The 20,403-nt window shown below is 35.4% G+C and overlaps 1 protein-coding gene across 1 annotated transcript; it reads right to left on the reverse strand.

Annotated features, from left to right (window-relative positions):
• Window positions 1–15,991: 15,991 nt before the first annotated feature.
• Window positions 15,992–17,439, reverse strand: LOC130945517 (acetylserotonin O-methyltransferase-like). Its single transcript, XM_057874247.1, has 2 exons — window positions 16,574–17,439; window positions 15,992–16,454 (listed from the first exon to the last, which is right to left on the reverse strand). The coding sequence occupies exons 1-2, from the start codon at window positions 17,372–17,374 to the stop codon at window positions 16,152–16,154; spliced, it is 1,104 nt and encodes a 367-aa protein (XP_057730230.1). The 5' UTR covers window positions 17,375–17,439; the 3' UTR covers window positions 15,992–16,151.
• Window positions 17,440–20,403: the final 2,964 nt, after the last annotated feature.

Consider the following 20,403-nt stretch of genomic DNA (forward strand, 5'->3'; position numbering starts at 1 on the left):
AAAGAATGACGCTCTAATATTGATTTCAATATAAAAAGGAGCTTTTAGTGATTTTAAAGGAATCTAGACTTTTGATTGAGTAATCAAGTTTGAGGCATTTTGGAAGAGTTAGAAAAATGGATTCCAAAAAGAAATCTGAAAGTGGTTTGATTCCAATGAACCGGTTCCATTTCAAATGAGTTGATTTTTGGACCGGGTTGGAACTTGTGATTTTGTATGATCGGTTTCATAATAAATTCAGTTTTAGTTACTTGAACTGAGAATCTATGATTTTAAGAGTTTCAATGAATTTTAAGGAATTTATATAAGTTGACCTTCCCTAAAGACTTGGGACTCTGGCGAGAAACTTTTGTTATAAAATCCCATTGTTGGATGGGTGATTTTGAATGTTCCCAAAATGAATCTTTAACTTTCTATGATTTTGGAAGTTTTGGAAAGAGAATTTCAAGAGTGGCTTTGTTTTAAAAAGGGAACTCACTTTTAGAAAATTTGGCTTATGAGCCTGAGATGATTTGAGAAACGAGATTTCTAAAGCCAAGGCTGAAAAGAGTTGAAGCTTGATTTCAAAGTGAAAAGGCTTGAGAAAAGTAATTTATGACTTAAATGCCGGTTTTATGAATTTGATGATGTTGAATGATGGAAGTGTTGTTTTGTTATGGGCCGGAATGGCTGTGTATGATTATGAATATTGGCTGGTTCTGGATTGAACCGTGAGCCGGAATGGCTGTGTATGATATTGATTTATGGCTGACTATGAATTATTAATTTAAGCCGGATGACTGAGATGGATGTTGATCCATGGCTGGGACTGAATGAATATATACTTGAGATACCTAGGTAGTAGCAAGGGTTGTGGTTCATCCCACTTGCTCTAGGTTAGAGATTGTGACGCCTGGGTAGTAGCGGTAGTAGTGGTGATTCCACTCACTCCAGGTTGAGCTTTTAAACATTCACCTGGGTAGTAGCCGCAGTAGTGATTATTCCACTGGCTCTGGGTTGAGCGGGTAGTAGCAATGGGGTTGTAGCTCAAACCTACTTGCTCCGCGAGGGGTGTTTCTGTCCATGGTTAGCTACCAGTACGTGTCGGGTTGATTATATAACCGACAGATGATATCATCAGCCACTAGGACAGGCATGCATCATATGCATCTATGTGATATTGTTTGGGTGTGTATATTATACTTGGTTTGCCTTTGTGACTAACTGCTAATTGTCCTACTTGCTGTAACTGTTTGTTTGTGCTTGAACTTCCTATCTGTGTCTGCATCTGGGACTCTGTTGGATTATGGTGATTGGTTGATGGTTGGATTGTTTGGGCCTAGGGCCGTGGTTGAAATGAGATGGACCGATGATTGGTTTCGGTTTTGTGTTTTTGGTTCGGAAAAGTATGAAATGCTAATTTGGTTCAGCATGGTTAAACCTTTTTGAAAGGCTTTTGAGTTTTTGAGAATTGAACGGTTCCTCTTTTAGAAAAGATTTCCGACTTTACTTTTATTGTAAACTGTTGTTTTTGAAAAGAGGCATAAGTCGGTTATTAATCACTGGTACGGTTTATCTTCACGTATCCTATTACAGTAATTCCCAAAAACCCTCTACTGAGAACCCTTTCGAGGATGATGTTCTCACCCCCCTACATTTTTCCCTTTCAGGATATGGGCGCAGAAGTCACGAAGAGTTTATTTAATTGTTGTTGAGATGCTCTGTATTGCTTTAGATTATTATTTTTGTACCCTTGCCTTTATCTTGCTATATTCTGTAAGAGGGATAGGAATTGTATTGAGTAATGTTTGTAATATTATTTATATATATGTATGTATATATATATGGATGTACTCTTGATGAGCTTTTGTAAGTTGTATGGTATCTATGGATGTACGTTATCGAACGAAAGTAATTTTTGGAGCGGTATTGCGGTTTAAAGTTTTAAACAGGCTCATATTTTAGTATTAAATAGTATAAGTGTCGTCGTAATGTCCGAGTTATCAGAGTTGCGCAGCCGGAAGTGTGAGCTTTGGTAGTTAGGGTGTTACAAATGTGGTTGTTTTCGACAAAATTATCGAAAATTAGAGCACTTAATCCAACAAACATCAGTTTTTCAAATCAGCAATAATTATCATTAAAACCCCATTATTACTGTTTCACTCGACACATCTCCCGAGGCTTGTGCTCTCTCTCTCACCACTTCACCTTTCCCACGAAGTTACTTCTATTCATATTCCATCTACAGTAACGGTTACGATGGGTTTAAATTCATCATTCTTGCCTTTGTTCAAACTTCCTAAACCTTATCATTTTCTTAATTCTCTTTACACCTTAAAATTTCTTCACAAAATTTTCAGTCTTTACTCTTCACTGAAACATGGCTGGTTCTTCTTCCCAAACCACCACCCAAGATAAGGGAAAAGGTCATGAAATAACACCGTCATCTCCACCAGCTCTTTGCATTCTCAACCATGTAAATGACGAGGTCATCGACGATCACCAACTATCGTCTAAAGACACAAGAATTCTGATTCCTTTCACCATTAGAGCCGAGACACACTGTTTCCTCGGACCCATTGAATCTCAAGAAAAAGGCGAACAAAAGGCTCTCTTTCTTTCCCAGCGCCAAAGGGGAAGATTTGTTGATAAATCATTCCTTCAACATTTCTCATTTTATCAACCAGAAAACCTTCCGGAATAATTCAAAGATTAGTCCTAGGGGCTATGATTTCACAGCCTAGTATTGTCATCTTGAATCCACTAAAAGTGCTGATTGGAGATCTTTAGAAATTCATGAATTGCTGAGACTCTCCCACTTTGCCCTTACCACACACCCTTGGATGATCAGAGCTGTCACCTGTTTCTAAAACAGGACGACTAACAATTTCCACCTCCCCTGTGGAATGATCGGAATGTCTTTTCTGGATGTGGCTGCCATTACAGGGCTTCCAATCAATTCTCCAGACTATACTCCTAACATGCAGCCAAAACGTCAGTACAATGTATTTCTGACCACCTCCTACAGTGACTTCATTGCCCATAACATGCGCGCTGAAGGTACAAAAATCACTGATAATAAACATGTTGCCTTCCTGTTTTACTGGTTGAATGCTATCCTATTCTGCTCTCGGAGCATCTAAATGTTAAAAATTTATCTTCATTTAGCCATTCTTCTCCACGAAGGGAAATCCCTCAATTTGGCCAAACTTCTTCTAGGACATATTTTTGAAGAACTTGGTCAATTTGTTTGTGACCTCTGAGACAACAAACTCATCAGTGCAGGAGGCCCTCTATGGCTCCTCCAATTCTGGCTTAATGCCTTTTTGAAAACTTTATGACAAAACCTGAAGGAGGCAATACCGACAAACAATATATTGATGGTTTTCGATTGTTTGAATACAAACCAAATTTTCCAGATACTGAATCAGATGAAGATAAATTTTGGGCTGTTTTCTCTCTTTTTCATTCTTGTAAAGACTTTGATAATGATCAACTCAATTTCATTCCCTTCTTGCGTCGCAATCGTGGTCCTGCTTGGTTGGACCGTTTACTCTTTCCTGACACCAATGAAGCAAATGAACTTGCAAATCAAATTTGGGCAAAATACTAGCTCTACAAGTAGTATCAACAGGGTTGTCTTTGCATAAAAAAGAAAAATTTAAAATCACCCTGTATGCTCCAAACATGATAGCCAGACAGTTTGGATTATGTCAAGCCATCCCAACACCACAACCTTGAAATGACGAGCCTTTCTGCCACTTCACTTTAACCACTCAAGAAGACTTTGATTCTTGCCTCTTAAAGAATCAGCAGCGTAGGGACCGCTTCAATTTCATGGTATACGAATGTAGTTTCTATATCACCAAATCTTGTTTCGAATGGTGGGCTACTTACTACTCTAGGTACACCCGTACCTTAGAAGAAATTCAACAAGCTGTGATTCGAACCACTCCTGTTGCTGAGAGTTTTCCAAAAAGAACTCAAAAAAGGAAAGCTGAAACTGCTCGACCACCATCATCTAAAAGTAGAAGAACTCCTACCAGAACCTCTTGAAAGGTAATTTCATAATTCCTCTCTTTAACTTAACAACATTATAAGTTATACACCTTTATCTATATTTAATTCTAAATCTCTTATCAGTTAGTACTACTAACATCAAGTGAAAGCGCTGACGAAAGTGAACCAACCAATAAAGATGCTATCACAATCTCTTCTCCATCGGAAGAGGCAGCCGATTCTGATCCTGGTTCTCGGCTAGTATTAAGATCCAGGCTTTCTCAGGTAATACCATTATTTCTACACATATCATATTTTGATTAAAATAAATTTTTGATTTATAATTGTGTACCTTTTGTATTAGCCTATCAATGTTGCTCAATTAATAACTGATGGGATTCTCGACCCATCAATTCTACCACAACCACAAGGTCAAGAACAATCTACATCACATGACTCCATTCAATTCACAGGGTCCATTCAGACAATCCCAGCCGCTTTTCCACCTGTTTCTCACACAACACAAGTGATTGATTCGACAACGAATCCTTTGCAAAATTCTCCAGAAGAAACCATTAGACTTGAAACAACTTCACTAAATGATCAAACTGCTTTCATTGAAGAGAATCAAGCAGTCCCAGATTCTGACTCTGCTTCTAGGGCTGTCGACACTACAAATTCAGATTCTTCTAGGTCCAAGGTATTAGAGACCCCTCCAGAGTTGTAACCTGATCCTTCACACCAAACCCCTCCAGGTCCAAGACCAGAAACATCAAATGTTCCTACCACTCCAACCAGTGCTACTTTAGAAGATCTGACTTCTGTTTCAAACAAAATCATCTAAGAACACAAACTACCAGTGCCTGCACCAATAACTTCCAAACCTTCTACATCAAGGCCCTTGATCGAGTTAAATCCTACTACTCAGGAACAACTTCGATCTCTCATCAAGCTCTTTGATCATCCTCCTACCACCTGGGTTAATGATCCAATTCTCAATCAAATCTTGGCTGATGTTTTGAAATTCTCTTTTGAATTCCCAACCAACACACCATACTCTGCTTCGATTCAAGAATTCAACCACTTCTCAATGAGAGTGTTGCATCTCAGTTTTAACTTCAAGAAACTGAAAATGAAGAAGCCATAGCCAAATCAAAAATAGATAATGTTCTTGCAACTGCTTAACCCATTCAAGCTTCTCGTGAAGAATTTGATCTGAAAATCTCTCATGCCATCTCTATACAAGCTTTCCATGATCAGGAGGAAGCAAGACTCAAAGCAGAATTGGCTCAGATTCAAGAACAACTTGCTACCATTCGTCAAAATCGAGCCACTATAGCTAGACCTCTTGTTGCAGCCCAACAAGAGCAACATCTCCTTATTTAAAAACTTGTCTCACTCGATACCGAAGGAGGAGAATATGAAAAATAGCTTGAGAAAATCCAGGCTGAAAAGTTCAAGCAGATTGAAGTACTTACACTCCTAGAAAACAAAAGAAGAAAGTTGCGCTCTGATTTGGCAAAGCTATTGGCACCTTGAAAAAAAAAATTTTCGTTTCTAGCTTTATTTTGTAACACTTTCTATCCTTTTTGATCTTTAATAGATATGTTGAACTTTTAAATTTGCCAACAATAGAAAGGTTTTAAGTATTTCCCATTGATCGAGTTAATTATTTTTTCCAACTCAATATCTTTAATTTGATAAGAATTTCCCGAGTATGTCCTTATAATTTGGAAAGGTCCTTCCCAACTAGGGGACCACTTACCTAAAAACCTCGATTTCTTTTCCATAGGTAAAATAACTTTCAAAACCAAATCACCTACCCTGAAAGACTTTTCTTTAATTCGACGATTATAACTTTGAGCAATATTTTCTTTCTGTCGGATTATATTTTCCAACGCTAAGATTTGCTCTGAATCTAACTCATTCAATTCATCAAATATTTCATTCCAATAATCATCGACTGGAAAATCATTCTGTTTTGATACTCTTAAAGTATTCAAATTAATTTCTAATGGTAGTACTGCATCATGGCCATACACCAATTTATAAGGTGAAGTTCCTGTCGAACCCCTTGGTGAGTTTCAATAAGCCCATAACACTTGACTTAAAATCTCATGCCATGTTCGAGGCCTATTACCGATATGTCTTTTAATTAAGCTTATCAATATCTTAATCGCTGCTTCTACTTGCCCATTAGCTTGTGCGTAATAGGGGGTTGAAGTAACCATATTAATATTTCTCGAAGCAGCAAAATTTTTGATTCGCTGGCCAGTAAACATAGTTCCCTGGTAAGTACTTAAGGTCTGAGGAATTTCAAATTAATGTATAATATTTTTCGTGATAAAGTCAATTATCTCATTTTGACTAACTTCTATTAACGGAATAGCCTCAACCCACTTTGTGAAATAATCAATAGCCACCAAAATAAACTTGTGTTATTTCGATGAAGGAGGGTGAATCAACCCAATTAGATCCAAAGCCCAACCTCTAAATGACCATGACTTTATTATCGAATGTAATTCAACTGCTGGAATTTGTTGTATCGAACCATGTTTCTGACATTCTTGACATGCCTTTGCATAATCGATACAATCTTTTATCATAGATGGCTAATATACATGATTGCGATATAACACCCATCTCATTTTCTTTCCTGCTTGATGAGCACCACAAATTCCATTATGAACTTCACCCAAAGCAATATTTTGCTCTTCTCGACTCAAACATCTCATTAAACTTCCATCAATCCCTTTTTTATATAATTCATCAGCCAATAAAACAAAATTCATTGCTCGTAATTTTATTTTTCTATCGACTGTAGTATTGGGATCTTTTAAATACTGAGCAATAGTCTTTCTCCAATCAGAGTCCTCCCATTCATCCATACACAGCACTTCTCTTTCATTTGTTGGTACTAAAATTTGATGAATACTAAATAACTTCTTAAAAGTTTCTGGGCCAATTCGATATCTCGAAGCAATTTGAGCTAACTCATTGGCAATTTCATTATGAATTCTAGGGATATGTACCAAAGATACCTTCTAAAAAGACGTTAATAACTCCCAGGCAGTTACTAAATATTTCTATAACGTCTCATTATTACATTTAAACTCCTTCGACAACTGCTTTAAAACGAACTGTGAATCCCCTAGAATTTGAACCTCTAAAGCTCCTTTGTCGATTAAAATTTCGAGACCTAGAATTAAAGCCTCATATTCGGCGACATTATAGGAGCAAGGATACTTTAATTTGAACAAAAATTCTGATGGAATACCCTCTGGTGAAATAATGAGGATTCTAACCCCTGCACCATCTTTGTGCTTGGATCCATCGAAATACAATTTTCAATAGTTGACCTCTACATTGACTATATTTGCCCCCTGGTCATTCAGACCTTTCGAATTATCCACAAGAAAGTCTACAATGACCTGTCCTTTAACAGCCTTTGCTGGTATATATTGCAAATCAAATTTCGTCAATGCTAACATCTATTTTCCCAAATGTTCCCTTAACATAGGGAAACTAAGTATATACTTAATAACGTCGGTCTGTGCTATCACTTTTACCGATTTAGCCACCATATAACACTTTAACCTCATACAAGTATGATACAACGACAAACATAATTTTTCAATCGGCGAATACCTTGTCTAGATATCAGTTAAAACTCGACTAAGGTAGTAAACCGCCCTCTCATGTCCGTCTTCACCATCTTGGGCCAACATACACCCAATAGTATCTTCAGATGCAGCAATGTACAATTTTAAAGGTTCAAATGGACGAACATTCGTCATAATTGGGGCTTTAGATAAATACGTTTTAATCGAATCGAACGCTAACTGATGCTCTGTAGTCCATTCGAATTTCAAACCATTCTTCAATTTTATTAAAGGTGCAAACACCCTTGTTCGATATGAAAGATTCGAAATGAACCTTCGAAGATAATTTATCTTCCCCAAAAACGATTGTACTTCTTTTTTCGATTTGGGTGCAGACAAAGCTAGTATTGCATCTGCTTTATTCTTATCGATAGCTATCCCTTTTTTATGAATAACAAAACCTAAGAAATTTCCAGCCGATACCCCAAAAGCACATTTCAAAGGATTCATTTTTAATCCTTTCTTTCTCATAGTCAAAAATGCTTTTCTTAAGTGGTCTATATGTTGACTGATAGAGATCGATTTGACCATTACGTCATCGATATACACCTCCATAAATTTTCCAATAAATTCATGGAAAATGACATTCATTGCCCGTTGATAACTTGCTCCAACATTTTTTAAACCGAAAGGCATAACCACCCACTCATACATCCCCAACGCTCCAGAACAATGGAAAGCAATTTTAGCCACATCATCTTTCGCAATAAAAATTTGGTTATATCTCAAATAACCATCCATGAAACTAAGGATTTCATTTCCTGCTGCAGAATCGATTAACATATCCGCAATTGGCATGAAATATTCATCCTTTGAAGTAGCATTATTCAAATCTCGAAAATCGATACATACCCTCAATTTTTCATTTTTTTCATCACTGGAACAATATTTGACACCCACTCCACATAACGAGCCGTTCGAATAAATTTTGCTTTGATCAAGCATTCTATCTCTTCTTTAATTTTTACATTGATTTCAGAAGCAAAATGTCTTGGGGTTTGTTTCACAGGTCGAGCATTAGGTTTCAATGCTAATCGATATTCTACTAATGAACGATCGAGACCAGGCATTTCATGATAATCCCATGCGAAACAATCTTTAAACTCATGTAACAGATCGAAAAGTTCAATTCAAAAAGGATCAACAAGATTTTTACAAACATATGTAATTCGAACATCATCATGAGTTCCTAAATTAATTTCTTCTAAAGAATCATGAGATTCAAACCCTTTATAATTATCATCTTCGATTGAATACTTTTCAAATCCTAAAGGCTCCAAATCATAAATACAATCGAAAGTAAAATCAATGGAATCAGAGATAGAAGAAACTTGATCATTGATTAATTCATTACCACATTTATTTTCTACACTATGAGCCTCTGCTATTAAATCGGCAGTCCAACTCACATCATTAACTTCATTACAAGTAATAAAAGAATCATAACTACATTCAACTATAGGTGTCGAAACAGACATACCACAACCAGTAGATTTACTAATCCTATTTGATTCAAACTTATCAGAAGAATCATCTTTATTTTTTAAAACTTGAAAATTACTTAAATAATTATGCAAAGTTACCAGGCAATCGGAAATTTCCTCAACCTGGTCCATGAGATAACCTTTCGGAGTCTTCAAGAAGAACAACCCAACCCGTCGGCTTGAAGGGTATATCCGGATAACGCAACTTCACCGATAGTCCTTCTGAAGTCAAGTAGCACCCTTCACAATTATAAGAATTTAGAGATCGATCAACATTTAAAGGCTTTAATTTATGATTATATATCCTAAAATCGACATGCATCTGTTCGACATAAAGACTTGAATCTGCTTTGACGATTTCATGCTTTCTTTCTTTAGTCCATAGAAACACACTCTGATGCACTGTTGATGGTACAACACTTACTCCATGGATCCAATCTCTCCCAAGTAAGGCGTTATAACTAGCCTTTGATGGCACTACCACAAATATAAAATGTCTCTCCGAAGACCCCACTTTCACCGTCAATGTGACCAACCCTTTAGCTGGTGTAGAATTACCACTAAAATTAGTCACAGCGATGTTTGTAGGGACCAACTCTTCAAAATGCTTCCCTACTTTCCTTAGCATCCTCTCAGGCAAGAGACTTATCGCTGCCCCACCATCAATCAATACTTTGTTTATTTTGAATCCATTCACAACAGCAACAATGTGAAGGGGACACAAATGAGACATTTATCTCTCAGTAGGGCGAGGGAAAAACCCTGGTTCATCTTCTATGCGAATAAAAGAGAAAGCCTCTTCATCCTCCTGATCATAATCCTCCTCCGGATTACCTTTGCACTCTCCAAGATACTCAGTAGGAATTATTGAAATCGTCCCTACCATATCATCATTACCTTCGTCGAAGTATTCCTCATCAACATCAGCATCCTTATGTTTATCTATCCCAGAGGACTGAGCAACTACCTTCCCTTTTTCCATCTTTGCTGGTGATGGAATTTCCTTGGGATAGGTTTTCCCATCAGAAGGAAAAATAATTCGGGAATGCACAGAAGGAGTTACCCCCTTGCTTGCTTCTTTTCATGCATCCATTTGAAGTTTCTTATTCTGATTGAAACTTCTTCTTCCACCTCTTCCTCTTGGGTATCCTCTAGCTCGCCCTCGATAAGCAGCATACTGATTCCGAGACGGTGCTTGGTGTCCCCATTGAGGGTTGCCTCGATACAAATGATCATGCCTTTGAAACTCTTGACAGTTTCTGATCCACTGAACACCAATAGCCTGGGATCGGCTTAAAAGTGTAGTCACATCATGTTGAGGATTTTTGGAACTTGAACCCTCAACACGTCGAATTGGCTGTCTTTGACGTGCTTGTTCCTCCCTGTGAGCCAACTCTTTTTTCATTCTCTCCTTTTCGAAGATTGCTGCTGCTTCATCATCAAAAACAGCATTACACCTTGGACACAGAGATACGTTCCGGTCTTTGATCTTTTGCTGAACTAAGAAGTCCAACAAACCATCCCCTGTTCGAGGATACACATATCTCACTTGTGACTCGAAATCATCAAGAGCCACATCAAAGTCATAAGACATCCCCACCATATTCACTCCAAAGCAGGGTTCCATATAACTAGCATCAGTTTCAAAGAGATCTACATCAACATTCATCTCCTTCTTGCCATCATCGAATTTCAAACGTCCTTCCATGATTTCCTCTTGAATCAAATTCCTGAAATGGACACAACTGTTAGTCGAATGACTTGTTGCTTGATGAAATTTACAGTAAGGCTTTCCTTTCAAATCTTTTACGAAAAGCAAGGTTCTTCCCTCAGGTAAAATCAATTGTTTATCTTTAAGCAACACATAAAAAATATGATCAGATTTCGAGATATCAAAACTATATTTCTTTTCACTTTTAAGTTTTGAATAATTCGACTTTTCACTACCAGGGAGCTTTTTCAATAAAGAACAAACATATGGAGGTCCTTTTTTAAGTTCGGCCAAATCGACTTCTGTTTCAAAATCGATTTCCTCTTCCGAGGATTCCATGGTTACACAAGCAACCTTCTCTTTTCGAGTAAATGGTTTACTCTTCGACCTCTGTTCAGCTCTATGTTTTTCTTTCTCCTTTTTCATAAGCTCAGTCTGTCGAACTTTCTCAGCCAAGTGAGCCAAATCAGGAATATGCACATTAAGCAATTTCCTGCGCATATAAAATCCCAACCCCATAGTTGCTATTTTCACTATCTCATTTTTAGGTAATGTCATATAGCACCTACTTCTAGCATTTTTGAAACGTATTAAATAGTCATCGATGGTTTCACTATTTTCACGTTTCAAAGCTACTAAATCAGTAACTGCTACGTTCATTTCTCCTTGATAAAACTGAGCGTGAAAAGCAATTTCTAACTGATTCCATGTTGTGATCGAATTCGGTCTAAGATTCGAGAACCACATAAACGCATTTTTCGTCAATGACGAAGGAAAAAAATTCATCTTCAAATTTTCATCATTAGCTAGGTTCCCAATCTCGACCAAATAACGAGCAACATGTTCAGTTGTCGATTCTCCAACTTCTCTAGCAAATTTCGTAGTTATTTTTAAATTTTTCACCCCTCTTGGTACTTCGGCCATTTGAACTACTTGGGAAAAAATGTGGCTGATTCATAAAACCAACATTTAATCTAACCTGATTTAAAACTTCTTCTATAATTCGGGTGACCTGATAGCGATCACCACGCAATCCATATAAAACATTATCAGCATTCTTTTGTCGATGAACTATGCGAGGATTTTTTCGATTTGGAATATGATTTTCATTTTGAAAAATATTGTTCATCCCCTCATTAGTTCCTCGAACATTATGCCTCTCGCCTTCATCATAATCGACAATTTGAGCAATCCTCTCGACTTGTCTAGTAAGACGCTCAAATCTCGATTCATGATCGGCCATCATAGGATTGAGGATTGTAGTCATTTACTGAGTCAATAAATTAACCAAATCATGATGACTCTCCTCTACTTGTTGTCGATATACTGCCATTGAATTGGTAGCATTCGAAGTGGAGCCCACATGATATTCACGAGAATATTCAGAGTGTTGTTGTGGGTTTTGCATATTATTCACTCCATTGGTATTCCCAAAGTGGATAGGTGGCATAAAACCACCCACCGGCGAGGTATAACCAGCAGGAAGACCATAAGGGGGCCAACCAGCGGTTAATGGAGGTTAATACGATAGTGCAGGGCCACGTAGACGAGTATTACATCCAACGTTTCCAGTCTGAATAGTCGTGACGACTATGTTTTCAGTTCCGATTGCACCTTTCGAACGTGAAGACACGTCGGCTTGTTGCATGGATACTGGTATGCTATCATTGGTGGACGAACCACCTTCACATTTGATAATTCATCAGCCATGTGAATGATCTTTCCACTTTGTAATCGCATACACCAAGAAATTCGTGAAAAACCACTATTTTGACACACTTCGATTTAAAACTGTCCCACTGGGCGTGCCAATTTGTTTTGTCAATTTTTACCAAATCGATGGTGGTTCGATTCTAATGGTCTGGGAGTGAAACCAACTCCTCTGTGCGAGTACCAGTTTTCTAGAAGTGCATCAAAGCGTCTTCGATTAGACAAATTTTGACAACAAGAAATAAAATTTGCAAAAATTAATAAGTATAGTTCAGAAATTGAAGTTCTTAAAAAAATAAATAAATTATGAAAAGGAAGAGTTGCTTGAAAATTAAAAGAAAGCAATAATAATGATTTAAATTAAATTGAAAGACTAATTAAACAGAATGAAGTGCAGAAAGATTAAATAGACAAAGGAAATACCAAACATTGAAAGAATAAACTTAATTGAAATGTTAAATTTTACAGAAAAAGAAATGAATTGAAAAAGAAGGTGGAAGGAACCCTACAGAAAGTGTAACTCGATCGCAAACTCAGGGAATCGCTGAGATGTGAGAATGCTTAGAGTATTTTTTCTGAGTGAAAGTTCCAACCCCTATCCCCTAATGCTTCACAGTATTTATAGACTATCTTACATAACGGTTAACTTAATTACAATTAATTACAATTAAACGAAAAATTACAAATTTGAACTACAATCACTCTTGGTAACCGCTCCCATTGAGTGATTGTAGATATTTCCAATATTTTCCTCGTGTGATAAAAGCCACGAACTTTTTCGCTTCCATCAACATTCAAACGGCTCTTTCAAAAACTCTTCCTGATTCTTCGATTCGAGACTCCTACTCGATTTGGCTTTGTCCGATTAGCACCTCAATTGAAGCCTAAGAATAGAACCGATTACTTTCAATCTTCATCTCGAACCTAAACCTTCTCAAAAAGGTCACACAACTTGTTTCGATTCAATTTATTTGTATCGAAAATATTTTCGATCAACAGCTGGCGTCTTTGACAACCACTTTCTACAATTGTCACCCCCTGCTGGTCACCACCTCCAGCTACCATCAGCCACTCACCATCGCACACCTTATATTCTAAATCTTAAACATTAAATTCTAAACTCTTATTAAATTCTGAATTTTTTTATTAATATAAATATAAAAAAATATTTTAATCATCTAAATACACACCATGTAAAAATATTATTGCCAAAATACGCATGACCAATTCATGTGAAATCCTACGAAATAAATTTTGTCGTTATTTTAGATATAGCACCTACAAAATAACACCAGACATGTTAGAGTCATTGATGAGTTATTTGTAAAATAGAAAGACGTCATTTCTGCTTCATCGTCCACGAAATGGAGGAAATGGGGAGTTTCATTTCTACCTCATCATCCACAAAAGTGGAAGCCTATATTTCTAACAAGAAATGTTTGGTAATAAAAAAATTAGTTAAAAACAGTCATAACTTATTTTATTTAATATTCATTGATTGTTACGATAATTAATAAATACTAAATAAGATAAATTTAGACTATTTTTTTGTCCCTAAACATTACCGATCTCCAACCTATTGGTGAACTCCCATTCACTGAAGTGTGTGACAAACACGATAGTGAAGAAACACATGTAGACTTTATGCAAAGGAGTATTTAATGTTACAATAATAATGTGTATGTATTTCCAAAGCAGCAAGCGTTTGTTGCAATGTTACATAACATATATGTGACGAGTGCAAGTGATATGATTTGAATGTTACCTTTTAATTTATAATAGTTTTAGGAACTCAGCATATTTTTATGATTTATAATCATTAATTAGTTATTATTAATATTATTAATGATATAAAATTATACATTCTTTTGTAATGATTAAATATTAAATAGATTTTAATAAAAACGCTAGTTTATGAATTTTTTTTTTAATTTATTCAAGATTAGTTGCATTGATTTTATTTTAACAGGAGCGTGAATATGATGGGACAGTAAGTAGCTCATGAGTTTGTGATTAGGTGAGACTATTAACTTTTGCTTTTATAAGAGACTATAATGAGAAGGGGTTTACTAGTATTTAGATAATTGTTTGATTTCGTTCGTATGTTTTTGTTTTTTGGGTGTGATCCTGGCATTGTGACTAATTATTTCTGATGGCAGGCCGAAGGGAATTGATTAGAGGACTATGGGTTTTGTCGTGAACTCTCTAATCTTTTCTCTAGAATCGAGCTTATAATCTAAAAGATCGAAAAAATATTACATGTATGTCCAAATTAAATGACGACCAAAATTAGATAAATGATTGCAATCATGTATCTTTTTTTCCGAATATAACAAGCACAAAAGATAGACTATACAATAATTGAGTATAATTTATAGTAAAAAAAGATGTTGAAAGACCAATAAAATTTATTTTTTAAAAATATAACTTAAAAATATATTGTTGAATTGATAGACTAAAGAAATTAGATTAATAACTAAAAGTAGTAGATTAAATCGTTGCTAGACTAAAAATGTTGTAAATTATTTTTGATGTATATTTTATAATTTAAGATATATTTTATACATATAATTAGTTTAGTAACTAATTTTTTGTATAATTAACTATGTTTATTTCTTATTAATATTAGTTAATATTTTAAATTAATATTTTATTTTTATATTATAAAAATATGATTTAAAATTTAAAATTTAATATTTAAAATATAAAATTAATTAAATATTAATTAAAAATAATAAATTTTATTGATAATATAAGATGGTTATTTTGAGAAAACCAAAAAACAATGCTAAGAACAATTTTTTATTCATTTTCTGTGAAAATAACGAGAATCATACAAGAAGTGAATGCGTACTTACATTTTTTATTTGAATGATAAAAAAAACCAATTTAGTCTGTTAAAAAAAAAATAAAAATTGATGTGAAGAAATAAGCTTTTCACAGGTGATGAAGGAGAAATTGAACTCCTCCAATTCGCGGGCAGTGAAGTAGAAATGACGCACTCCCATTTGGTTGATCAAGTATTAGAAATGGTTCTAATATGTCTAATTTCATTTTGCAGAAGCTGCATTTAAAATAGTGGTAAAATACATTTCGCAGGGACTTCATGTGAATTGAATATGCATATTTTGGCAATTCGTTTGTATGGTGCGTTCTTAAGAAATAAATTATTTTTTTATTTATATTAATAAAAAAAGTTAAATTATAAATTTTTAATTTTTAATTTTTAATTTTAAATCTAAAATTTAAACCCTAAATATTAAATTTCAAATCTTAAATCATAAACACTGAATACTAAATTCAAACCTCAAAATTCTAAACCTTAAATTTTAAATATTAAATCTTAATGATTTTTATTTAAATTTTGGATGTTATGTTTAATTTATTATTTTTAATTTTGGATTTTTTTCTATAAATTATTAGCTACTTTGTTGTTGACTGCAATATTGACTTACAAGACAATTTTATTCTCACTTATATATTTTCTTTAACAAAATTCTAAATAAAAAAAGAAGAAAAAAAAAAGCCAAATTGACCATAATAAACTACTATGGTTATTATTGTTGAGAAATACAAAACCCAGCAGCAATAAAAACAAACACGGATTCATGGGTAGGCCAACAGCACAGATTGCACAGCATCGATGTTTTTCACAGTGTATGAAGTAAATCCAGCCATTTTGATAACATATTCCCACTCTTTGAGTGTCCTCTCTTTGCCGAAGCTTGTGTGCGCCATCATTACCATATCCAACATCAACCCTACGTCCTTTAAATTTCCTTGCTTTATTGCTCCCTCTTCAATCACTGCCTCCACAATGATCACTTTTCCATTTTCCTTTGGAATGGCTTCCTTGCACTTCTTCAAGATCTGGATGCACTCCTCATCACCCCAATCATGCAAAACCCACTGCAAGTGGCAAAAAATAATTCAACGTTAATTCAATCACTAGTCAAATTTATTTTTGTTGTTTTTAGCAATTAATCAACCCATTTACATGTTATTAATTAATCAAAAAATAAAAGTACCATAAGAAAAGCAGCATCAGCTTTGGGAACACCTAGAAACATGTCACCAGCCACATTTTCGACTCCTTCAATCTTGGGAGCCACAGCAATGACATGAGCAAGATCAAAATTGATTCCTCGAATCCAAGGACAAGCCTTAACCAAAGCGCGCAACGCGGTGCCGGTTCCACCACCAACATCTACCAACGTTTTCACGCCTTCGAACACCTCGTCGCCACAACCTTCAACGATGGCAGGCACCACCATCTTAGCACTGCACGCCATTGCCTCGTTTATAAGGTTGCTGTGACCCGGATTCTCCGCGGCGTAGCCCCACACGTCTTCGCCGTGTGCCTTCTCGAAGGGGAAGTTTATTCCACCGTTTGCCGAAACACGGGCGCTTAGGCTGTGCCAAGGTGCAAGCATGACGGGGCTGCTCTCTAGGAGGAGGAACGCCGCCATGCTTTGCTGCCCGTTTTTCAGGAAACGGCGAGATAACGGCGTGTTGGCATAAGTGGTAGTGGAATCTGAATTTTTATCGACTTTGAATATCTTTCTGTTAATTAAGAACCTCAAGATTCGGTTAAGAAGGGAAGGGTCAGAGCCTAAAGTAGATGAAATTTCGGAGAGTGTCATGGGACTACCATGGCTCTCTATAGCATCAGCTATCCCAAGTTCAATGGCACATTTTATAACTGCCAATTCCACATACCCAAAAATGTATTTCCATATCTCTAATTGGGCTTGTGCTTCTTCTTCTTCCTCTTCTTTTTTGTTGTTCCATGCTTCTAAAATTGGCTTTCCTTCTTGTAATTCTCCCATATCTATATGCTAGATTAATCTGTCAATTATTTTGTGTATATTTTTGTCTCTTTCTCTCTCTTTGACTGATTGCAGTGGTAACGAGGTTGAAGCATGAAGGCTTCATTTATAGACGTCAGTAACGTGAATGAACCGTCGGTAAAGTTGCGCTGTAAATAAAATATACTGAAAAATTCAAGTGAAGTCGATTTTTCGTGAAGTTGATATTTGAAAATAGTTAAATAAAAATTTAGTCAAATCAGTCAAATCATCTAACTATCCTCAAATATCAATTTCACGTGAAGTCGACTGCACTTGAGTTTCTACCATAAAATATTAAAAGATTATTGTAATATAATGGTGCTAACCTGCTGTGGGATAATGCATGCACCACTGTACAACTCAGATCACATTTTTTTTATGTCCACCACCTTAAATATTAAATATTTATATACACATTAAAATTTATTATTAAAATTAATTATTAATATAAAATATATATTAAAAATAAATTAAATTATTAAAAATATTATTTATATATTAAAATTAATCATTAAAATTTATTATTAATATATTTATATATAAATATATATATAATTTAATTTATTTTTAATATATATTATATTTTAATACATATTTTATATCAATGATTAATTTTAGTGACTAATTTTAATATATATATAATATAATTTTTAAATTATATATTATAATATAATAATTTATTTTAATAATTAATTTTAATATATAAATAATATTTAATATTTTTTATATAATAGTGGAGTGATGAGTACATTTAAAACGATTTTTTTAAATTATAAACTAAAATATAGAAAAAAATGTGTTAGTGGCTTAGGTTGTTGAGCCTTGATAGTTGATACACTTTTGATAAATATGCCTCGAACATTGATCCTGCTGTCAATTCACAGTATCATAACTCAGTCATCACCTCAATCATGCAAAATTCTCTCCAAGTGGCAAAAATTCAACAAAAAATTCAATCACTAGTCAAAATTGTATCATCAACATGAGGGTTTTTTTTAATAAATAAAATAAATATAATAATTATCAAAATAAATAATTTAAAAATTATTTATTATTTTAAATTTTCGTGTCTTATTTTATAGATAAGGTTTGTTCGTGCCTATAAATATAAGTCGTTTACAACATTATTCTGGATCCTATTTTGAGTTAGTCAACCTCTTTTTTCATTTTTTTAACCCTTTCTTACCCTATTTTAGACTGATACAGTAATAGCACGTCAGGCGGTGAATGACGGAGATATTAACAGGCCAAACGAGACATCACATTACGCCGGGGCGACCGAATGTCACACTATAAGCAGTTCGAAGTCAACTACACTAACATGTAACATTTCCAATAAAAAACACCAACAGATGTAAACTACATAAACCCTAAAAGCATGGTGCGGCCTAGGCATCTCCCATGGATTGATTAGGACATCCCCTTCTAATATGACCGACTTGCCTACAGAGACTGCACCGCTTCTCATGTCGCTCAACCTCATCCATATCATTTCGGAATCTGGTGGACATGGGTCTCCCAATCGCCTTCCGACGCATGGCTGGGTTAGGACGCAGCATCATCCCATGCCACTCCGCCACTACAAGAAAAATACCCATTCAGCCACACTTTTTTTAAACTACATTTGAAAAGCGTAGCCTATTCTACGTGTTGCCCTTTTATAAGAAAAAAAATACACAATTATGGCATCATTTAAAAAGTGTAGCCTTATGTATTATAGAAATCACTTATAAAGCGTAGCCGTAGATTGATACCTATAGATTCACTTTTCGTATCAAAGAGAACGCTTTTAGAGGGTAGCCTATTTATTAAATTTTGGATGGGTGCGTTTTAAAAGTGATGCCTAATGTATCTAGAACTAAAAACTTAACACTTGTAAATTTTTCCCTCTTAACTTTTTCCTGGCGTAATAAGGACTCACACTTAGTGAAAATTTTCCCTCCAAGAGAAGAAAACTATTTCACCTTTCACAAAGAAAACCCTCAGCTCACACTCAGCTCGTGGATCACCCTCAGCTCGTCATCACCGTCAGCTCGTCGTCGCCACTCACCGCGCGAAGAAAACCCTCCTGCATCGCGAATCGAAAACCCCACTCACCACTGAACCCCACTCACCACTCACCGCCACACACCAGTCACCACTAACCACTCGACTGCCGCTCCAAGTCGCCCTCTTGCACTGATTGTAGTGCGCTGCCCAGACCGTCCCCACACCTTCGTAGTCTCTGCTCTCACCATCACTGGTCACCATCGTCGTATCTGCGCTCACTGTCGCCGCTCAACCTAGTTGTCTCTGCTCTCACCATTGCATCTCACCCTTGTTGTCTCTGTGCCGACCATCGCCACGCGCTTAGCATCATCGTTCTCTCTGTGCTCACCATCGTCGAGAAGGTATGTATTGATTTTCATTTGGTTATGAAATTGGAGGTTTAGGGTTCCAATTTAGGATTTTTAATTTGGGGGTTTGGTATACTAATTGCCTGTTATCAATGAAATCTGAAGTTTGGTTTAGTTCAAATGATTCAGTTGTTGTTTACTGAAATCTGAATTGAGTAGAGGTTGCTTGTTGTTCTAAATCATATTTGTTTGGGTAATAGAAAAATGAAATGTATTCACTGCCATCACATGGAACTAATTGGTTATGATTCTTTATTGCTTCCTTAATTGCCTTCGGTAAGACAAGAAAATCGAGATTCCTTAATATATTTCTGTCACGAATAATTCTATGAATTAAGGTTGCTTCTGTATAGAAAAAAGCATTAAATAGTTCTTATGCATAGAAATTAAAATGATTAGATGATTCTGTCACTTTACTCAAGTGATGATGAAAATTGTAAATTAAATAAGAAGTGAGATGCTCTGAAAAATAGGACGATCGAGGAGATTTTTCATGTACACTATTGGAAGAGACCTGGTAAGTAAGAAAAATATAAAATTAAAAAAAAAAAGATCAAAAGAATATCGTTGAGAAGAGAAACACAAAAGTAGTATATGGTTCTTTAATTAGAG

Source organism: Arachis stenosperma, chromosome 1 (genome assembly GCF_014773155.1).
Source record: "Arachis stenosperma cultivar V10309 chromosome 1, arast.V10309.gnm1.PFL2, whole genome shotgun sequence".
In the NCBI taxonomy this organism is placed as follows: domain Eukaryota; kingdom Viridiplantae; phylum Streptophyta; class Magnoliopsida; order Fabales; family Fabaceae; genus Arachis; species Arachis stenosperma.